Here is a 19,222-nt window from a genome sequence, read left to right as displayed (position 1 = left end):
AATTGACCATATAGCCTCATTTGAAAGTCATTTTTCACTACAGTGTCCCATGTTCTTTCAGAACTGCCAAAAGTAACAAAGATGCTATTCAAAGTTGGTTGCATTCCTCAAAGGAAATGTTAACAGCAATTGTCCAGTGCTTTTAGATTAACTTAATCAGAACATTAGTATCATGTCAGATTTAGGTTGAGGTTTCTTGAAAAACTTTTGTGCACCAAGAAATGTGTTGTTGAACCACTAACAGCATCAGCTCACTTTTAACATGACTTTTTGTAGGACTATTTTGCAGTACTAAAAGTTATCACCATAAAAGTGTCTCCTTTTTTTATTCTGAAAATACAGTCACCTAAACATATGCTTGACCAACATTTCCTCTAGATGAGACACAGCTTTAGCTGCAGACACACTACAAAATGTCTAGAAAAGAGCTATAATCACTATTATTCATGCCATTAATGCTAGCTATTATTAATGCTAGTCATCTATAGACTTCTAGGCATATTTATTCCATTTTTATACAGTACATTTTCCTCATATGGTACTTGTGTTTAGGAATGCAAGTATCAGTTAAAGTCTGCTTGAATTTCAGAACATTTTCTTGTGCCAGGGCACATGTTAGTGTAAGTTATACTGAGAGTGGGACTGTAAGTGTTCATACCTATATTCTAAATCCATCCAATAATGCTAGTGTTCTTAGTAAAGCAGAATAGAAACAATCCCATTTCTAATATAAGTTACAATCTACCTTGATACATTATGAGAACTTGTAAAAATCCAATAGGTACTGAAATTCCAGGCACCTGCTTTTTAAATGTCAGTGATGATTCAAAATTCTGTAACACACTTTTTCATTAGATTTTACCCAAGATGAATCATTACCCTACATAGATCATTACCATGTTCTTCCAAAAATCTGATCTATTTAATTACTGAGGATCTCGGTTTTCCACTTGCCATGGAAAAACATGGCAAAATATGGTTTTTCCTTTTAAAGGCAGAGTTCCAGCCTGTGAGGGGCTGCTTAAAGCTGGGGGAGTAGGATACAGGGTGCACCAAGTGCATGTGCACAGGCCCACATGCATGCAGTAGCCATGCAGCATGGTAGAGAGCAGCTCCTGCAGCTCCTGGCAGGTAAGTCTACGGGAGCAGGGAATAGGTGATGCATGGGGGGGGGCATGTGCCCCCCCCCGATTTCTGCACCCACAGTGAGGTGTGTGGCTGCAGCCTGGCCAGACCAGCTCCAAGCAGGAGCTCCTTCCGTGGCGCAGTGGGTCGGACCTGGTGCGGGAGAGAGCACTGTGCCACTATGGCTACCAAGGTGAGGCAGCAGCAGGGACCACAGCTCTGCACTGCTGATGCCACCACTGCACCTCACCTTGGTAGCCATGATGCCACAGCATTCCCTCCCAGGCTAGGTCCCCACCTGCTGGGCCACAGAAGCAGCTCCTGCCTGGATCTGGTCTGGCCATGCTGAAGCCCATGCCCCACATCCCATGCCTCACTGTGGCCACAGAAATCTGGGGGGGGACACATGGCCCCCGCTGTGTTGCCTATGATCCCCTGCCCTGCCATTTGTTGCCAGTGCCCCTCCTGCCACCACACGTCATCTATGCCCACACCCCCTCTTCCCCACATGTCCATCTTGTTCTGCATACTCTCACACCCCCTTCCTCACACACTGGAGGGCTGGGGCCTGGGGGGCGGGCAGTAGGTTGGGAGTGCAGGGCACCAGCAGGGCTAGAGAGGGTGGCGGACTATGGTTCAAGAGTGCAAGGTATCTGCAGGACTAGGGGCTTGGGGGGCAACAACATGGGCAGTGGCAGGGCACCAGCATATCAGGGCTGCTCAGCACCACAAAGCAGCAGGGGGGGGGCAGCCACAGCTGGACCTGCATCCTGGTGAGCTCCAATTTTCTGTGATAAAAAAACAAAATCAAATGCCACAATATATAAGTATTTAGAATTTATTTTATTGTAATGATTGAGGAAATGTTAGGCTTCCAAATTGCTTTAAATAGTAAATATATCAATAAAACACTGTGTTCCACTGATGCATACACACACATATATATATATATATAGAGAGAGAGAGAGAGAGAGGCACTTCATTTTATTTGTGAAAAAAGGTGGATGGAGGGTTTAATCAGAGAATTTTGGATTTTTAAACAAAGAAAAGCAGGTTCTCTGATACAAGATACTATATTGTATCAAAGTATTTCATGGGAAAAAATTCAGGAGACAGATACTTCTCTCTAATCAGTGTTTCTCAACCCATGGGTCACAAGAGTATATGAAAGGGTCACAAACACACTTTAGAAATGGATTCTCCTCTAAAGGAGAAAACTGTGGGAAACCATGGTTTTCCTCTTGAGGCTGGCAGAGGTCCAGCCTGCAAGGGTCTGCTTGGGGCTCCCCATGCCCTACACACTGGGGGATCTGGGGCTTGGGAGTGGGAGGCAGCAGGTTAGGAAGGCACTGAGGGGCACTGGGTCAGGACTGGCCATCAATGTTTACAAATGGGTCCTGGTACAAAAAAGGTTAAGAATCACTGTCTTAAATCATATTGACTGTCAATCACACTAGTTATATTTTTCTAACCCTTAAGTATCTGTAACATAATAATAAAAAATTTTTCTCATATTTTTCAGAAATAAGAGAATATTCCAAGAAATGGAAGCTGCTGCTGTACAAAGGAAGAAAGACAAAGTAACTTCAGGGTTAATATCCTCTATTTGAGATCCATGAACAATTATACAGTTACTTTTCTATATCGAACTTTAAGGTTTGTTAATAATATGCTGCCTTTGTGGGACTCAGAAATGCTAATGGTAAGAAGGCTATTTATTCACTGCACTGAATAGAAGAGCTGCAGGAACAATGGCTTCAAAGGTCTCGTGTTTGTATGTGCTAACAGTAGTTTGTTGGGCAAGTGCTCTTTGGTACTTAAGTATAACACGTCCTACTTCTTCCTACAGTGGCCATAGACAGTTCAATACCATATCAATAGCCAGGAAAAATGTCTCTTTTGGCAACATAAGAACTCGACCTATAAATCCACATTCATTTGATTTTCTTATAAATGAGCCTACTAAATGTGAGAAAAGCATCCCTTTTCTAGTCATTCTTATCAGCACAACTCACAAAGAATTTGATGCAAGACAAGCTATTCGAGAGACATGGGGAGATGAAAACAACTTTAAAGGCATTAAAATTGCCACTCTCTTCCTCCTAGGGAAAAATTCAGATCCTGTGTTAAACCAGATGGTAGAGCAAGAAAGTCAAATTTTTCATGACATTATCGTGGAGGACTTCATTGATTCTTATCATAACCTCACCCTTAAAACATTAATGGGTATGAGGTGGGTGGCCACATTTTGTTCTAAAGCAAAATATGTCATGAAGACAGACAGTGATATTTTTGTAAATATGGATAACCTTATTTATAAACTGCTCAAACCCAACACCAAGCCAAGAAGACGGTACTTTACTGGTTATGTCATCAATGGAGGACCAATTAGGGATGTCCGCAGTAAATGGTACATGCCTAGAGATTTGTACCCTGATAGCAATTACCCACCATTCTGTTCAGGCACTGGCTACATTTTTTCAGCGGATGTAGCAGAAATGATTTACAAAACCTCTCTGCACACTAGACTTCTTCACCTTGAAGACGTGTATGTTGGACTGTGTCTTCGGAAGCTGGGCATTCACCCTTTCCAAAACAGTGGCTTCAATCATTGGAAAATGGCTTACAGCTTGTGTAGATATCGCAGAGTGATCACTGTGCATCAGATCACTCCGGAAGAAATGCACAGAATTTGGAATGACATGTCAAGCAAGAAGCATCTTAGGTGTTAAGATTTTTACAGATGTAAATACTTTTTTTTTACTTGCTTAGAGTGTAATCTAAGGATTTACAGGCAGAACTATGGAAATATACTTTGAGGGGTTTTTACTAATGGATTTTTCACTTTTATTTAGACTCCTGGTTTACAAACTTTAGGCTCCTTTCATAAAGGCACAAAAATTAAAAGGGGCCAGAGTCAAATCTAAGATTCTCCACATTCTCCTTGTCAGAGCATTAGAAATCAGCTCTTGATATATAGGTACAAGAAACATAGTACCTAGCCAGAGCTGCAGTACAATTCATGCCTGAGCATCTGAGATGGAACTCTGGTCCTCAGAAATAAAGACTCACAGTAACACCTTTATCTCACCCCCACAAGCATCGCTTTTTGGGCTCTATGCTTAAATATGCACACAAATACAAAATATACCGAGTGTGTATATTTATACAGTTTGAGTAGTATATGTTTGCACTAATTTTATACACCTATACTAACATATATGTTTTACAGTACAATATGTGCAATGCCAGTCACTGCTGGCAGAAAGGTAGAATTTAGCCAAGTATGGAATATTACACTGAAGACACATCTGTGTAACCTCAGCATCCTGCCTGGGAGCTCCACAGGTAAATGTGCCACACTTGCTCTAAGCACTCTTTCTTGAAATCTTAGGGCCTTGTTACACACTAATTTTAGGTGCCTCCTGGAGGTCTTAAACCCCAGATTGTCCACACATTAAGCTTAAAACTAGTCTGAGGTGTTAAAGTTAGGCCACTTCAGGGCAGGTTTATCTCTGATCTGTTACCTAGCTCGTATTCCATTTATGTGTGGCCACTCCCAACAGATGAGCTGCCCAAGTTGCAGCCCTCTGACATCCCAGGATACAGTGTCCCCCTCCGCCACCCTCCTGTCCTGTATGGATAACTTCGTATCCCATGAACTCTACTGCTCCAGGGGTGGTTCTCAAATCAACTCCCTCTCCCATCCCTGGGTGTGTAACCTTCCTACCCCCAGGGCTGCAACCCTGTGCAAACAGCCTACAGATAACACACCAGCTGGGCAGCTCCCAGGGCATGGATGGGTCCAGGAGTAAGGTCTAAGGGGGGTCAGGGGTGGGGAACAAGGTAGGCAACCAGATTGGGTCCCCACAAGCTGGGGCTTCCTTCCTGGGATAATGGTAGTAGCTCCCTCAAAAGAGCTTTCCCTCACTGCTCCAACCTCTCAACCACTCTGGGAAGCACGAACAGCACCCTCCACACCCCAATCCAAATTTATAAAAACATGAGATCTCCTTTTATTTACCTCCTCTTCATTTCTTTTAAATTATTATTTTTAACTAATTTTTATTTTATCCTTCAATGGCTGACTTCCTTCATCCCACCCTCATATCCTTACCCCATCCCCATCTCCTTTCCCTCTTCCATTTCATTACCCACCCCATTAACTATTCACCTCCCAGCTTTATATTCCTACCCCCTCCCAACCTCCATAACTCATCTCACACCCTCCCCCGCTCCCACCTAAAGGAGGGGTAGAAATCTGTCATGGCATATCAGCCCCATTGTAGCACCTCACAACTGTAGCTCCTAGCCACCAGCCCTCTAGTGGCAAGTCACAGTTGTGCCAGTGGGAGACAGAAGGTTTTCATCCTTAAGGTGTGACTGATCCAAACTTGAGCTCTAACTCTGGTCAATACTGAGCAGCTCAAAGTGCAACATGTTGCAAGGCCCTTATTGGGATGCACTTAATGCTACATTAGGTGTTATGTTCCATTTTTAATCTTTGTGGAGGATATGTGTTGTGCTTCACTGTAGCACTCCCTGACATTGTACTGAGGCACTGCAGACATACCCCAGGATTCAGAATACCATAGATCTTAGATACAGCCCACCCACAAAAAACAAAATGTATGTCCTAAAAGGTGACACATAGGACAACAATTTAACACACAGTTTTCTTCCACTCTCAATCTGAAGTAGGGCCTCAACTATAATTTATGCTAACCTTAAATACAATCTGTTTAAAAAACAAAACCAATTAGCTGTGTGCAACAAAACTGCATTAAATACACATCATACCCATATTAATTATAATGATTCTAAAAATACCCTGGCTTTTTCTTTGTAACAAAAGTGCAACATATCTCATTAGTGCTGGTAAGTACTGGTAAGTATGTATATATTTCTCTATTAGTATTAATACTATGTTGGTCTTGAATTATTGAAATAGATATGTTATGGGCACCAAAAGCTTTTTTATAAAATCTTTACAGTGTTTGCCACAGTGAACATGTAATTTTATTGAACAATCAAAATGTCAATTATAATAATCCTTTCCCACTGGGTTATTAAGTAAAAATAAATTTAAAATACACATCACATAATCCTTATAAAGCATTAATTCTTAGATCTAATTTTGCTTTTTTATATAATTTATATCGCAATAAATGGAATTACTTCAGTTTTATAAGGGTTGCAGAACAGAATTTTGCCTATGCAAACAAAGCAAAGTCAACTGTTGTGTCCACAACTTAAGGAGCATATACCAATGGTTATATACCTTTTCAGAGAGAGAACAGATCTGCTTGACTTTTAGAACCAACATGTTCTATTTGGACCTCACTATATACATTAGCTAAATTTTAGCCTTTTCAACAATGTGAAGCTCCTGGTTAAGTTGTTAATGAACCAAGAAGTCAGTGAGGCCCAGTTCAGGATATCATTCCAACTCAGGATCTCCCTGAAGCATAGGTTTAATTTGAAGCATGTGTTGAAAATAATGGAATTCAAGCCCATTCTTAAGTTAAACCATTTTTTTAAGTGCTTTCATGAATCAGAGCCTGGGAAATCTCTAGGGCAGAATTTGATCTTCGGACTGCATAATTGGTGACTGCTTAATTTAATTTTCCTCTCTAGATGGAATTTAATTTTCCTTTCCCCCTTGAGAAGTCTCTTCCATCCCTGGCCAATTGTTTTTGATACTGGTACTTATCTACTCCTATATCTCAGCAGTAGGCAATGAGAATAGATCGGGCTATATTAATAATGAAAAAGTATTTTGTTTGAATCTCTAAGAAATTTACTTTTACTGCCTTCCTGCCAGTGTGCTTCCTTTGATATTCTGCAAGTGGACTTCCTGGCAGGGTGCTCATATGATCAAATTGCAAAGTAAATTTTCACCTACTCACACCAAAAATCTAAAGAGTTACTCTCAATCACCCAGATGGACTAATCTCTAATACAAAACAACTAAGTTAAAAAATCAATTACAGGGGGTCAGAAAGTAATTTAGAAAATAAAATTCAGAATGCTTGCTTTGTTTTGGGAATGGTCAAAATGAAACTTCTTTTTTTTTTAATCATATTTTTTGTGAAAATGGTTCTCTCAATTTTTTTTTGCTGAAAAACAGTTTTCAGAAAATGCAAAACTTCCATAACTCTTTTGATGACCTATTTTGAAACATACTTTTTTGGAATATAATTTTAATATTGGCAGGGTTCCCCCCACCACCAGAAGAATTCTGAAAAGGCCTTTTTCGTACAAAAGTTTTTGTTTAAAAACTTCAATCATTTGTAGTCACAATAAAGTGCTCACATAGATTACAATGAATTAATTAAAATTCTTCACTGAATCATTTTAGCACCTAATTCAAAAACATTGCTGCATGTTAACAGACAGTTTGCAAACATCAAAGAGGCAAAAATTGATCAAAATAATTTACAAGCTATGGATTATTCATAAAATTACAAATTTCTGTTGGAGTAAAAAGGCTGAACTAATTTTGTCTTTAACATTACCTGTTATTAATATGCCACAGGTATGCATAGCACTTTATAAATGAATGAGTAAATGAAAGCATCTGCCCCAAGCAGCTCACAATCTAATGATGCATTCTGCTAACCTCAGATGGACAGTACCATTGATTTCAAGGTAATGACTTGTAAATAAGAAATAGGCATTTACTCTTTAAATCACAGTGCTACACTACACTGAACAAAAACACTAGAAGGGGGCTTCAGAGTTGAAAGTGAGGTTGTCCAGTTATTAGTAACCAAGAGTAGCCAGTAACCACCAATTGTAGTAGCTTGTGTACCTTTGTAGAAAAAAAGATAAAACATATTGGCTATAACCATTGAATTTGTTTCAATAAAATTAAGATAAATCCTTCCCAGCACACCTAGTCCTTGTTAAAGCTGCTCTTGTTTCTTGCCAAACTCTGAACTCTAAGAAAAGAAGGTTCAACTAATTGCACATATAAATATATGTATATAATATATATTATAAATATATGTACACACATTGGGTGAAATTCACCCTTCCATCCACAAGCCCAGGTATGCACAGGTGACTAAGTGGAGGCTGAGGGATTCAGTTCCTTCATAACCTGTGGGTAAACCACACGCTGCATGTGCAGCACCACCATGAACACTTATAGTATTTTACTCTAACTAGTAGAGGCTGGATTAGTTTCTGCTGTCCTTCTACACTGTGCAGTGATTTGTGGCCACTGGATCCACAGATGTATGGACTCTGTGGCCCTACCTCCTCCCTGCTGACCTATTTGAGGCCAGCAAAGAGACCACTCGCTTCAGTAACCATAAAGGTTGCAGGGGTCCCATTGCTACCAACCACAAGACTAAAGAGTGGCCTGGAGGCCTTGAATATCCCATTTTATAAATAGACTGCCTCAGACAGCCTGAAAATTGCATTACAATTGGAAAGTACATCTTGAAAATACTTTTTCCTGGCATTTATAAATAAATAGGTCTTTCAAGTGAAATGTAAATGTTTATCATGGAACTTGTGTACATATTTCTAAGGCATTTTCTTCTGTATTCAGGTGTATATATGTGTAGAATCTGCTTGCTACGTAACATTCTTTATGCATGGATCTGAGTTAGACATTATATTTGTCCAGTGTTTCAAGAGCCTTAAGCATGTGTGCCCTAATTTTTGAATGTAAAAACTTTTTTATGTCAGGTGAATTAAAAGAAAAACTAATTTTCTATTTTTATTAATTTTCTGATACTGGACTTCATTAGGTTGTCAAAGCCATGATATGGATTGATTATTTTCTCTTGGCTCAAAAAAACCCAGTATTGCAACCTCTAGCTGCAAGGGAAGCAGTATGTTTAGTCATAAAACATGCACCTGTCCCTCTCACCGAGAAGTATTTGTGTGGCACTGAATACTGCTAAGTAGCAACAAGCAGTATTTGCAATGGGCTTCCTAGAATGAAATCAAGTATTTGTGTTAATTCAAGGTCATTTTGTTTTAATAAGTGTGTGACAATTTGGATAAAAAGTGCTGGATTTTTATATCACTTTCATCCAAATAGTAAACAAATCATATTTGGTTTTGATTGAAATGTACCCAAAGCACACAGCAGTGAGAAGCTGTTGGAGAAAGAAAAACAAAAAAAACCCCTCTCTTTTGGAGAATTTTTTCACTGTAGCATTTTCTGTCAAATGACTCAAGAATATTTAAACAGATGACCTAAGATTCATTTCCCACCTTTCCTATTTAGATTCCTAATTGGGATTTTTTTAAATATAGAAGGCAAGGGCAATTTATAAATGAAGAAGGTATTTAACTAGAAAAGCTTGTTGATAGTAATTGAACTTTAGGTGTATCATTATATATGAATGGCTGTATTTATGTATTTATTTGTCAGAATTGTATATATTGTTTTATCTACCGTGTCTGTAAAAGTGCATTCTTTTAGTTTGAAGTATTATTTAGGGTTCTGTGGGGTTGCCAGTCAAACTGCTAACCAAGATACTATTTTTTTGTATAATTGTCAAAACAAAAAAGCAGAACGAAGTCAAATGGAAAACTAAAGGTGTCATGTAGAGTTTACTTCACCTTTTCTCTCAAAATGTAAACACTATTATGAGAAAGCACGATGCCAATGTATAGACACATCTGTCATGACAAAGTATTGTTCTGTAAAAGCAGATTTTTTTTAATCATTGGAAAAATAAAGGAGGAGAAACTATTGTATCTGGGCGGGGGGTTACTCAGCATTATGTAGGAATTTTTCTCGGTTTGGTCATCATTTCTGTAGGAATTTTCTCAAACTGAAATACATATTGTCGAAATGTTTTTAACGCTGAAAAATAAGCCTTAACACAATCACAATAAGGGCTGGGATTTTTCAAAGGAGTCTGCTGGCCACTTCTTCAGCTCTTTTGACAATCTTAGCTGAAGTTGCTTAAGGTATGGCTATGCAGTTCTAAACTACCAAGAGCCCAACTGGCCCGGGAAAGTGCCTTCAGCCTGGTCCAGTTTCTTCCAAAGCTCCATGAACGAGCCCACCCCCACAGCATCTCATTAGGATGGTGCAATGTATTTTTCTTTCTGCTTCTAACCAACTCTGTTGCATTCTCCACCATCAAGTGGGTGGCTTGAACGTCCAGACTAGTAGGAGGAATTACAAAAGTCCCTGGGCTCGGTGGAGAGGGCTCTTGGTGACCCTCTCCCCTTCAGACTCCACACACACTAGACCAAAAAAAGAAGAAATTACAACATAATTAGTGTAAAGGAGGCCACATGAACTATAGTGCTGAAACAGCTAGGCATTTGAAAAGAGAAAGATCTAAATGGAGCTCCCTGTGTATCTGAATGCTGTTTGCCTTGTGTGACAGATGTGTGGGACAGCTTTCTGTTGGTTTCCCACAGACCCAAACATCACCAGTAAAAACAAAACTGGGTTCTCTCTTGCTTCAAGGAAATACAGTCTGAATACTTTGAGATTATCAGGAAAACATAAAATAGTTCTTGACTACATATTTAGTGTAATGATATTTTTCCAGGCATGCATACAGCACACGACTTCAGGTCTTAACACCTAAATAACGCAAAAGAGAAAACCTTTTGATTTTGGATGTTAATCGGACTAAATTTGTGCCTTCCTAGAATTCAATGACAGCCAGAGCTGACCTTTGGTTTCAAAGCTTAGTAACCCAGAGGCCCTTACAGACATTGAGAGAGAGATTTTGTTACTTCTTAGGGGAAATTCTAGCTTACACAAACCCAAATGTATTACTAAGTTTTACACCACTTTCATCAAGTGTAGACCTCCTTATAGGCATTCTTACCTATAGGCATTCTCACCTACAGCAACCTTAGGCACCCAGAAGCATCTCTAGCAACACTCTCGTCTTAAAAATCACAAGGACCTGCTTTAGAGCAACTAACAGTTTGATAGTTTGACAGGCATCTATCTCACTGTCACAAGGTTCTCCTATTTTTACCATAATAGCCTAAGCAACAGTTACACAAGCTTTAATTAATATATACAATAAAGATACATGGATATTAGTACTAGTAGGGTAGGTTTTATATAGCTTGATTATCTTAATTACAAGCTTTCTATTTTCTCATTTGCTTAATTGATTGTCATAGATTTCCAAATGAACTCACATTGCTGTAAAAGAACCCAATATAGAAAAAAAACTGCTGAAACTGGGTTATTGAAGAGAGAGACATGCCAGAGAAGAAGATCTATATGGCATGTAACATCACCCTGAATAATATCTGCTTACCTTTCTCTTGTTAAAAATAGTAATTTATGAAATGGAAGAGAAGGCATATGGAAAAAGAAATGAGTAAGTCTTATCGATTCAGCAGCATCTATAAAAGTCAGCTCGAGTCTCTTCTCAGCTTGAAGTCCCTAATCCATGAAAAAAAAATCCACTTAATTTCCTTTATAAAATATGTAGACTTTGTTGGCTTTATATGTTATGCATCTTGCAATGACCTCAGTCCTCATCCAGAGGTGCCAATGAGCGCAAGGTGATTTATTCTCCACATGAGGATTATTCTCCAGTGTTTACTCGGCAGTGATATTGTTACATGTCAAGCTGTGCAGAATAACACGGTCTTGCAAAGTAGACTATTTTTTTATTAGGGAAGAAGCTGACATCACCAATTTGAGGTCTGCTGACCACGTACATAACCCACAGAGGGATCTGCTCTATCTTGTATTACCAATAATTGCAGGATGGTTTTTCTTCTTTCATATAGTCATAGATTTTTGTAAGGCCAGACAGGACAATTAAAGATCATCTAGTCAGTTTTCATTAACCCTGTGAAAACTACGGTAACTTTCCCAACTCATGTTACTGGGAACTGGCTTATTTCCAAGGTAAAGAGACATTCCTGTGGCCAGGTTAAGACTGTAAGAGAAAAATCTCATCCTCATTCTTCTTTTTGAGTCCCTTCTCTGGTCTGTTGTTCCAGAATGATTTGCTTCTTGATGCTGTGTTCTTCTGTCCTCTCTCAAGCCCAAACTAGCAAGAAATTCATAGAGAGATAAATTCATAGAGAGGGTGAGAAAAAGCTCAGTGCAGTGTTATGCAGGGAACTCATTGCATTTACAAGATAATCTATTGTGCATCATTTTCTGGTAGTAGTAGAAGAGCTAAATAAGTGAGAAAAGTCACAGAAAGGAAAACAGAAACTAGATGGCTGGAAGAATTATGCTCTTGAACCCTTTTGAACTAGCTATTGTGCTTTAAGGTAGACCTGTGCAAAGCAGCTAGTATTCGCTTTGAATTCGGATTTGGCCGATATGGGGGACAGTGATTCGATTCAGTGATTCGAATCAGTGCCCTGAATCAATTAGTTGAATCTGATTTGGAGATTCAGCTCCCACCGAATCTCCAAATCACCCAGGCACAGCCCATCCCCCTCCCACGCTCCCAGCCTGGCAATGGCTGCTCCACCCATACCAGCTCCTGGCACTTTGGGGAAAAAAAAGCCCCGACTCAGCAGGTGCTGCTGGACAGGGGCAATCCCCGCTGTCCCCCACTGCCCCACGCTGCATGGGGGGCTCTTCATGAGCCCCCCAACCCCCTCTGCTCCCCCACTCTCCCCATGGCTGCCCCATCCACCACGGTTCCAGCCCTTTAAGAAAAAAAAAACCTGAGAAAACCCCCACACTCAATGTTCCTGCTGGTGGGGGGTGATCCCCACTGACCCCCATTGCCTTGCACCATGTGGGGGGCTCTGCACAAGCCCCCTGAAGCCCCAAGGTCACTGCAGGAGCAGTGAGTCCCAGGCCTTTTGTTTTTTTTTTTTTCTTGAAGGGCCAGAGCTGGGCTTGGCAGGGCAACCATGGTGGGGTGGAGGAGTGAGGACAGGATCAGGGCAAAGCCCCCCCATGCAGGGTGGGGCAGTGGGGGGCAGCAGAGATCTACCCCCACTCATCAGCTCTCAGTGAGTTGGGGCATTTGTTTAAAGCATCAAGAGCCGGAGTGGGCAGGGCAGCTGTGGGTGGTGGGGTTGGGGGAGTGGGCGGGGGTAGGGGCTGGGGGAATAGGGAGGGAATGGGGCCTGGCAGGGGTCCCCAGATGGTGCCCTCCCCTGCCCCTAGTACTTACCAGCTCCTAGTCTGGCTGCAGCTCCCTTTTCCGAAGATTTGGAGAGCTTCAAATCAATTCACACCTTTTAATTGGACCCTGATTGGATTCAGAGATTCAGCCACCGAATCAGGCCGAATCTCTTCCAAATTGAATCACCACCCAAAGTTTCACACAGCCCTACTTTAAAACTAGAGACAGACATTATACATAAACCAGTTTAAGTGATCAGAAACTGGTTTAAACCTATAAAAGAACAGATGTTCAGTGCACATGGCTGAACCTTGTTTGAGATAAACCTGGTTGACTGTAGTATCAGACTTAACTGATTTTGCTCAAACTGGTTTATGCAATGTTTCTACCAGACAAATTGCTGATTTAAGATATACCAGACTCCCCAGCATGCTCTCCGGGCTGGGCGGGTCTCTCTGCTCCGCAGAAAGGCTGGCCCCTCCCCTCTGCTCCCTGGCTGAAGCTCCTGCAGTCTCTGCAGGCATCTGCCTGGCTTCTGTTCCCCCCTCCCCTCCCCTCCTCAATCTCTGCTAAGCAGGCATTCCCTGCCACCCCTCAGGCACCTCTCAGCATTAGCTAGCAGACCACAAGCTGGCTACTTCCAAGCTGTGGCACATGGGACAAAGGCAGCATCAGCAGATAGCTGGTAATGTCCCTCCCTTGTTTTCTTAATGATCTGATAAACACTGAGTTAGGGGTGATAAACATTCCCTACTGGGCTGGCCAGGAGGTGGGAACCCTCCCCAATCACAGCATCTTGCCGAGGCCTGGCCATACCCCCCTCAGCTCAGCTCTGTGCCAGGGAAGGGAGGACTGCTCTAGCACCTCCGGCTTCTAACCTGAGCCACTACAGGCATGTGCCTGCATTTCTGGAATGAAAAGGGAATGTCTATCCACTTCCAAATCAATTCAAGCTTTGCAGGCTAGACTAACCTGCAAAGATTGGATTAATTCAGGCTCTGTGTGAAGAGAAATAGGCAATAAATCAACTACTCACCACAGAGAACAAGACAGAGTAGAGGGGAGAAGAGAAGACAGAGGGAGAACAATGCTTCCAGAGCAGCTGCTCCATGAAGATAGAACAGCCCCAGGAGGGGATGGGCATGGTGATGAAAGAGCAAGGAGCAGGGGATATCTTAAAAAAAAAAAAGCCCAAGAAAGCTGGGGGGAAAGGGGACAATCCCTAGGACTGGTTTTGAGCAGGGAAGAGAGCTCAACCAGATCCTGTTAAGGCAGGAGTCACCAGTAAAGCAAATTCTTCTATACAAAATACCCGAGCAGTGAAGGTCCAGCAGAGACAATCATGTGGTAAGGAAAGCGGCTGTCATCCAGGTTACAGTGAAAGCTGGTTTTGTTGTTTTTTTTATTTCATTTGGATTTTGAGTTGAGCCAGTCAGGCTCCAGAGAGATTTAGGAGCGAGAGAGCCTGAGCGACAGTACTCACTCAAACCCTTAAAGAGGCAGGAGTGCCTTGAGCTCTGTGTTGAGGCAGGAACATGCCAAGAGAAAGGGTGACCTGTAAAAAAAAATGCTTGAGATGAGTCAAAGTAGGAATTCCCTGTTCTTGTTTGGACTGTTCAGTTATGATTACTCCTAAACTGTACACCCAATGAGACCGGATCTAGCTGAATCCTCTCTAAGTTAAAATTAAGACTTACCTGACACGGTGTGAAGTAACAGCAGTCTGTCGAGCTGTGGGTTGATTGTAGATGTAAAAATAAATCCTGAAAAGTAAAGAAAAAAAAGGATAAATGAATAATAAAGAAAACTGTTTAACCCAAATAAGACTGTGGTTTCAATCAATAACAAACTTTGGGTGGCACTTGGAAGGGATACAGGAGAGGTTGTAACCCAGAAAATCCCCACAGAGGTCCGGGGTCCGACGATAGTATTAAACAAGAAACACCTCCTGACTAATAACATCATAAAATAACCATGACATGGTAGGCAAGAGTCAAAACATACCACAGGGAGTCCAAGACTGAGCAATCTCAGGTAGGAGGGGTTAGAATAAGGAACCAGGCCATAAGCAGAACCACAATGCTCAGGCTTTTTGAATGACTTTCTCTAGCCTAAGAGCTTGTCTACGCTGCTTCCCTCCCAAGTCTGCTACCTTCCATTTCTATTCTTCACTTGCAGAGCCTCTCGGGGGTGGCTTGCAAAGCCAAAATGCAATTGACAGTTCCCACCGTGCCTTCTCTGGGATATTACAAAATGATGTTTGGATTGGCCCTTGTAAGGGAAAGTCAGATTTGGTTTAAGCCACTGCAATTCCCATTCATTTCAATAGGCCTTGCGTGAGTTTATTAGAGGGCAGAATTTGAGTCCTCATGTCTAATTTAGTCCCTGCTCCTGCTCCCAATAAAATCAATGGGAACATAGTTATGCCCTTGGATTGCAAGGCCTTTGGGGCAGATACCCGTTCTATATTCTGTGCAGCAGTTAACTAGGAATAAATGTGTGATGTTATGCATGCCAAGCGAAAGTCAAGGAGATGATAAATCTGTTCACTTCACTTTGAGTTAACTGTTTATTGTCAGATGAAGTGGAATATGATTATCTATGAATTCACAGGTTACATTGTTCATTGTGCTGAGAAAGACATACTACAATACTTTTACTCTTGACAGAGTAGTGTTTATTCACCACCACCTTCTGGTTGTTTGTGGCATTATGTATACTAAAGTCTGTTTGGCAGTATAAACAAACACATACCATCTAATGACAACTAGAGGCCCAGTGTACTACATTTTTTATTTGCGTTCTTCTCTCCAATTTCTTATTCTGCACTGAAAGAACGTAAGCAGCAGCACAAAGATACTTCTCTACTTCTCCTAGACCTCAGTCATCTGGAAGATTTCTTCCTCTCACAGATCATGACAATATAAAGTGCATTTCCCTTCCCTTCCAATTCTTCTATTCAGAGAAAAAAGTCAAATAATTATGGAAACAACATAATAGGGCTTACTCAGTACAGGACTGCCAACCCAAGACTTTTTTCTTTTCTTTTCTTTATTTACTGACACATTGTTTACTGACATATGTTTATATCATGTAAATGTAACCCTTTTGCCAGGCCCTGAATAAGGCCTAGGTTCAAATTCAGGGATTTAACGCCAACCATAAATTTACAGGCAGATCTTGAAAACCCAGGCTGAAAATGCCCGTCCGTAAAGTCTGTAATAAATGGAGCTGTCCTTTAGTTGGCAAACATCAGTAAGAAAATATTTTTCTTTGGGAATCCTGCTCAACTGCAACAATGATTTTATACCCCACGGGTCCTCTACTCCACTCCCCTGCACCAGGCTGCCCCTTCCCAACCCACCCTGCAGCCTTACCCCACTTCCCCTTCCCATCACAGACCCCCAAAGAAAGACTACTGTCTGTCTACCTGCAGCTGAGCATTTACAGCTGGCTACCAGATGCAGCAGCAGCGCATAGCTGGGGTAGCTCCTGTGGGCTACAAAGCCCTGAGAGAATCCTCCATGCAGGGGTGCTGCACTCCCACTCAGACACCAGGTGGGGGCTGCTATGCTCTGTTTGTCCTTCAGTGATTACCTCTGGCCTCTTTCTGGCCAAGGATTTTTAATTAAGCCCTGGTGGCTCAGGTTTTTTTACAGTTCCATTTTTTAATGACTTTATGGTCAGGCATTTTTATCCATTTTTTTCATGGTCTGCCTGTTAATTTATGGACAGTTGGCAACCCTGACTCACTGTGGCTTCAGGGCCTATTGCTGAGCCAGTCTGTCTTCATGACAACGCGTCAAACCAACCACAACACCTTGGTTGTTGCAAGCATCCTCCTTGAGGTATGGTTTATTGTCAGAAAACAAAGTCTTCCAACTTTTTCTATGATCAATTCCTTTGAGCCTATGTTGCCATCAACATTCAAAGAGTCCTCCCACCATGCTCACAACTAGTCATTTGCAACCAGTATAGTTAAGGCTTCTCATCCACCAGTTTCCTACTCCCACCAAGTTTCTTACCCGAGGAGCAGAACAGGTTCTGCCACTTGCATGCTTCTGTCTCCAAGACCTTCTGGCAGGAACGTCTAGCAGCACCTTTCCAGAAGGTTCCTTTCCTACCCACCTGAGTTTCTTTTTACAAACCAAATTTTAAAGGAGCCACATCTTAGAAGAGGATTGGCTGGTCCCAAGTCTTTTCACCTTTCTTTTACTGTCTCATTATACAGTAGAAAAAAATAATTTAAACTTTAAAGAAGATTAAAATTACATGCCTTTCCTTCTCTCTATTTATTTATCCCTCTCATGCTTTTTGTGTATTTCCTTTTTTCATACCCCCATCATTTTTCCACTTATTTTATTTAATCTTTATTATCATTATTATTTTATTTTCCTTCTATTATATTTCTCTCTCTCCTTTTTCTTTATTCCCCATTTCTCTTTTCCTGAACATTCTCCCCATCTTTTCTGCTTCTCACCTCCTTTCCTTGTTAGCCTACCAGAAGTCATCCTAAAGAAAACCCTCTTCCCTATTTATGCCTAGATGCTTCATGTTACCAGCTTTCATACTGCTGTTACCCCTCACACTAGTGCCCAAATGCCTTAAAAACATTCCTGGATTTATCCTCATCCTGCTTACCACAAGATAAGGAAGTCTTATTAGCCCTATTTTCCAGGTCCATGTTGGGGTAACCACCAATTGTGGGCAGAACATGGACATGAAGGGATAAACTGTGTGGCTTAATAACTTCACAGAAAGGGTGAAAGGGAGCTGGCCATATTACCCCTTGCATAGAAAGACACAACTGAGTGATAACTTAAATTGTTATTAACTGAATCATTTGCCAGCTAAGCTTGAAACTCCAAGACAATGAACAGTGTCCTAATGATCTAAGATATTTGTTAGAGCAATCTTGATTGTTCCCCCAAAGGGACACAGTGTAACCTTTCAGCCCCACTGGGCATGAACAGGCTGAATGGGAGAGCTGTAAATCCCCTTAGCCTGGAGGCTAACCCACACATCAGACCATAAACCCCCACACATCAGACCATAATAGGTTCTATTAGCACTCTATTCTCCTAATAGTCAAAGAAATGATAGTATCCCACAACATCTCAGATTGTCACATGCTCCTACCAGGCTCCTCCCCTGTATGCACCTCTCCACCTCCCCAGTCCCACATTGCAAAAGACCATGGGCCATCCTCCTGCTTTGAGTATCCTGAAACAATTGACCATCAAATACACATTTGAAGGCACCTTAGGCAGGTCTTCATGTCTTAAGCCTAGCATATTAAAGGCTACTAAGCACCTGTGACTATTTGGAGGTATGGCATGTGTTGGTGATGCTGCTAAAGCATAGGGTTCATGTCTTATCAGGCAGGCATTCTCTCCAGGTGGACTGGCCTAGGCTCTGAGAGGAAGAGGCAAGATGACTGGGAGATATGATGGCAGAATGATTGGGTAGGATGTAAGCAGAATGGTTGGCAGAATGGTTGGCTGGTCCACCCCCATATTGGTACCATTTGAGCTATTTTGTCTCAATAGCTGAAACATCTCCTGTTTGGTTGTTCCAAGCAGGGGGATGAATCCCCTCAGATCTTCCTGGCTCTTCCAGGGCTGATCCTAGTCCAGGGCATGGTTTGGAGTGTCCTTATAATTCTGGTTTGTGTCACTGCTATTGTGAGATGGCTCTAGCTGACCTACTCCCTATTGTGCTATGATAGAAAAGACATATGTAAACTGACGCACCCCAAAATTATACTTGTTTCATCCCAGGTCACTTTTTTAATATGGATTGGACTGATTTGTTGTGCAATAAATCCTGTGTGTCATCAGTTCTCTCTCTTTTTATAGTACTTTTAGGCCACTTAAAGTGCTATAAACATTCTGTCTGTCCATATCCCTTGAGTATCAGATGATAAGTCTGTCATTCCCTCCCTGGGGAGATTACTTCACAGGCTGATAATTCTCACGGTCAGGCAGGTTTTTTCTGACAGCCTTAACTTTAAATTTATTCTTAAGACTCCTGTTAAA

The 19,222-nt window shown here is 41.4% G+C and overlaps 1 protein-coding gene across 5 annotated transcripts in view; it reads left to right on the top strand.

Moving 5' to 3' along the window:
• Positions 1–9,844, top strand: part of B3GALT1 (beta-1,3-galactosyltransferase 1) — a 390,202-nt gene extending 380,358 nt beyond the window's left edge. For all 5 annotated transcript variants that reach the window (XM_090045553.1, XM_090045556.1, XM_090045557.1 and 2 more), the window contains one exon: positions 2,648–9,844. In XM_090045553.1, the coding sequence (XP_089901679.1) occupies positions 2,877–3,857 (981 nt within the window). In that variant the 5' untranslated portion in view covers positions 2,648–2,876 and the 3' untranslated portion in view covers positions 3,858–9,844. The remainder of the gene's footprint in view (positions 1–2,647) is intronic.
• The last annotated feature ends 9,378 nt before the right edge of the window (positions 9,845–19,222 follow it).

The sequence above is a fragment of the Crocodylus siamensis genome, chromosome 4 (genome assembly GCF_052110815.1).
Source record: "Crocodylus siamensis isolate JL-2025a chromosome 4, ASM5211081v1, whole genome shotgun sequence".
Taxonomy (NCBI): Eukaryota; Metazoa; Chordata; order Crocodylia; family Crocodylidae; genus Crocodylus; species Crocodylus siamensis.
This window is presented reverse-complemented; position numbering and strand designations above follow the sequence as displayed.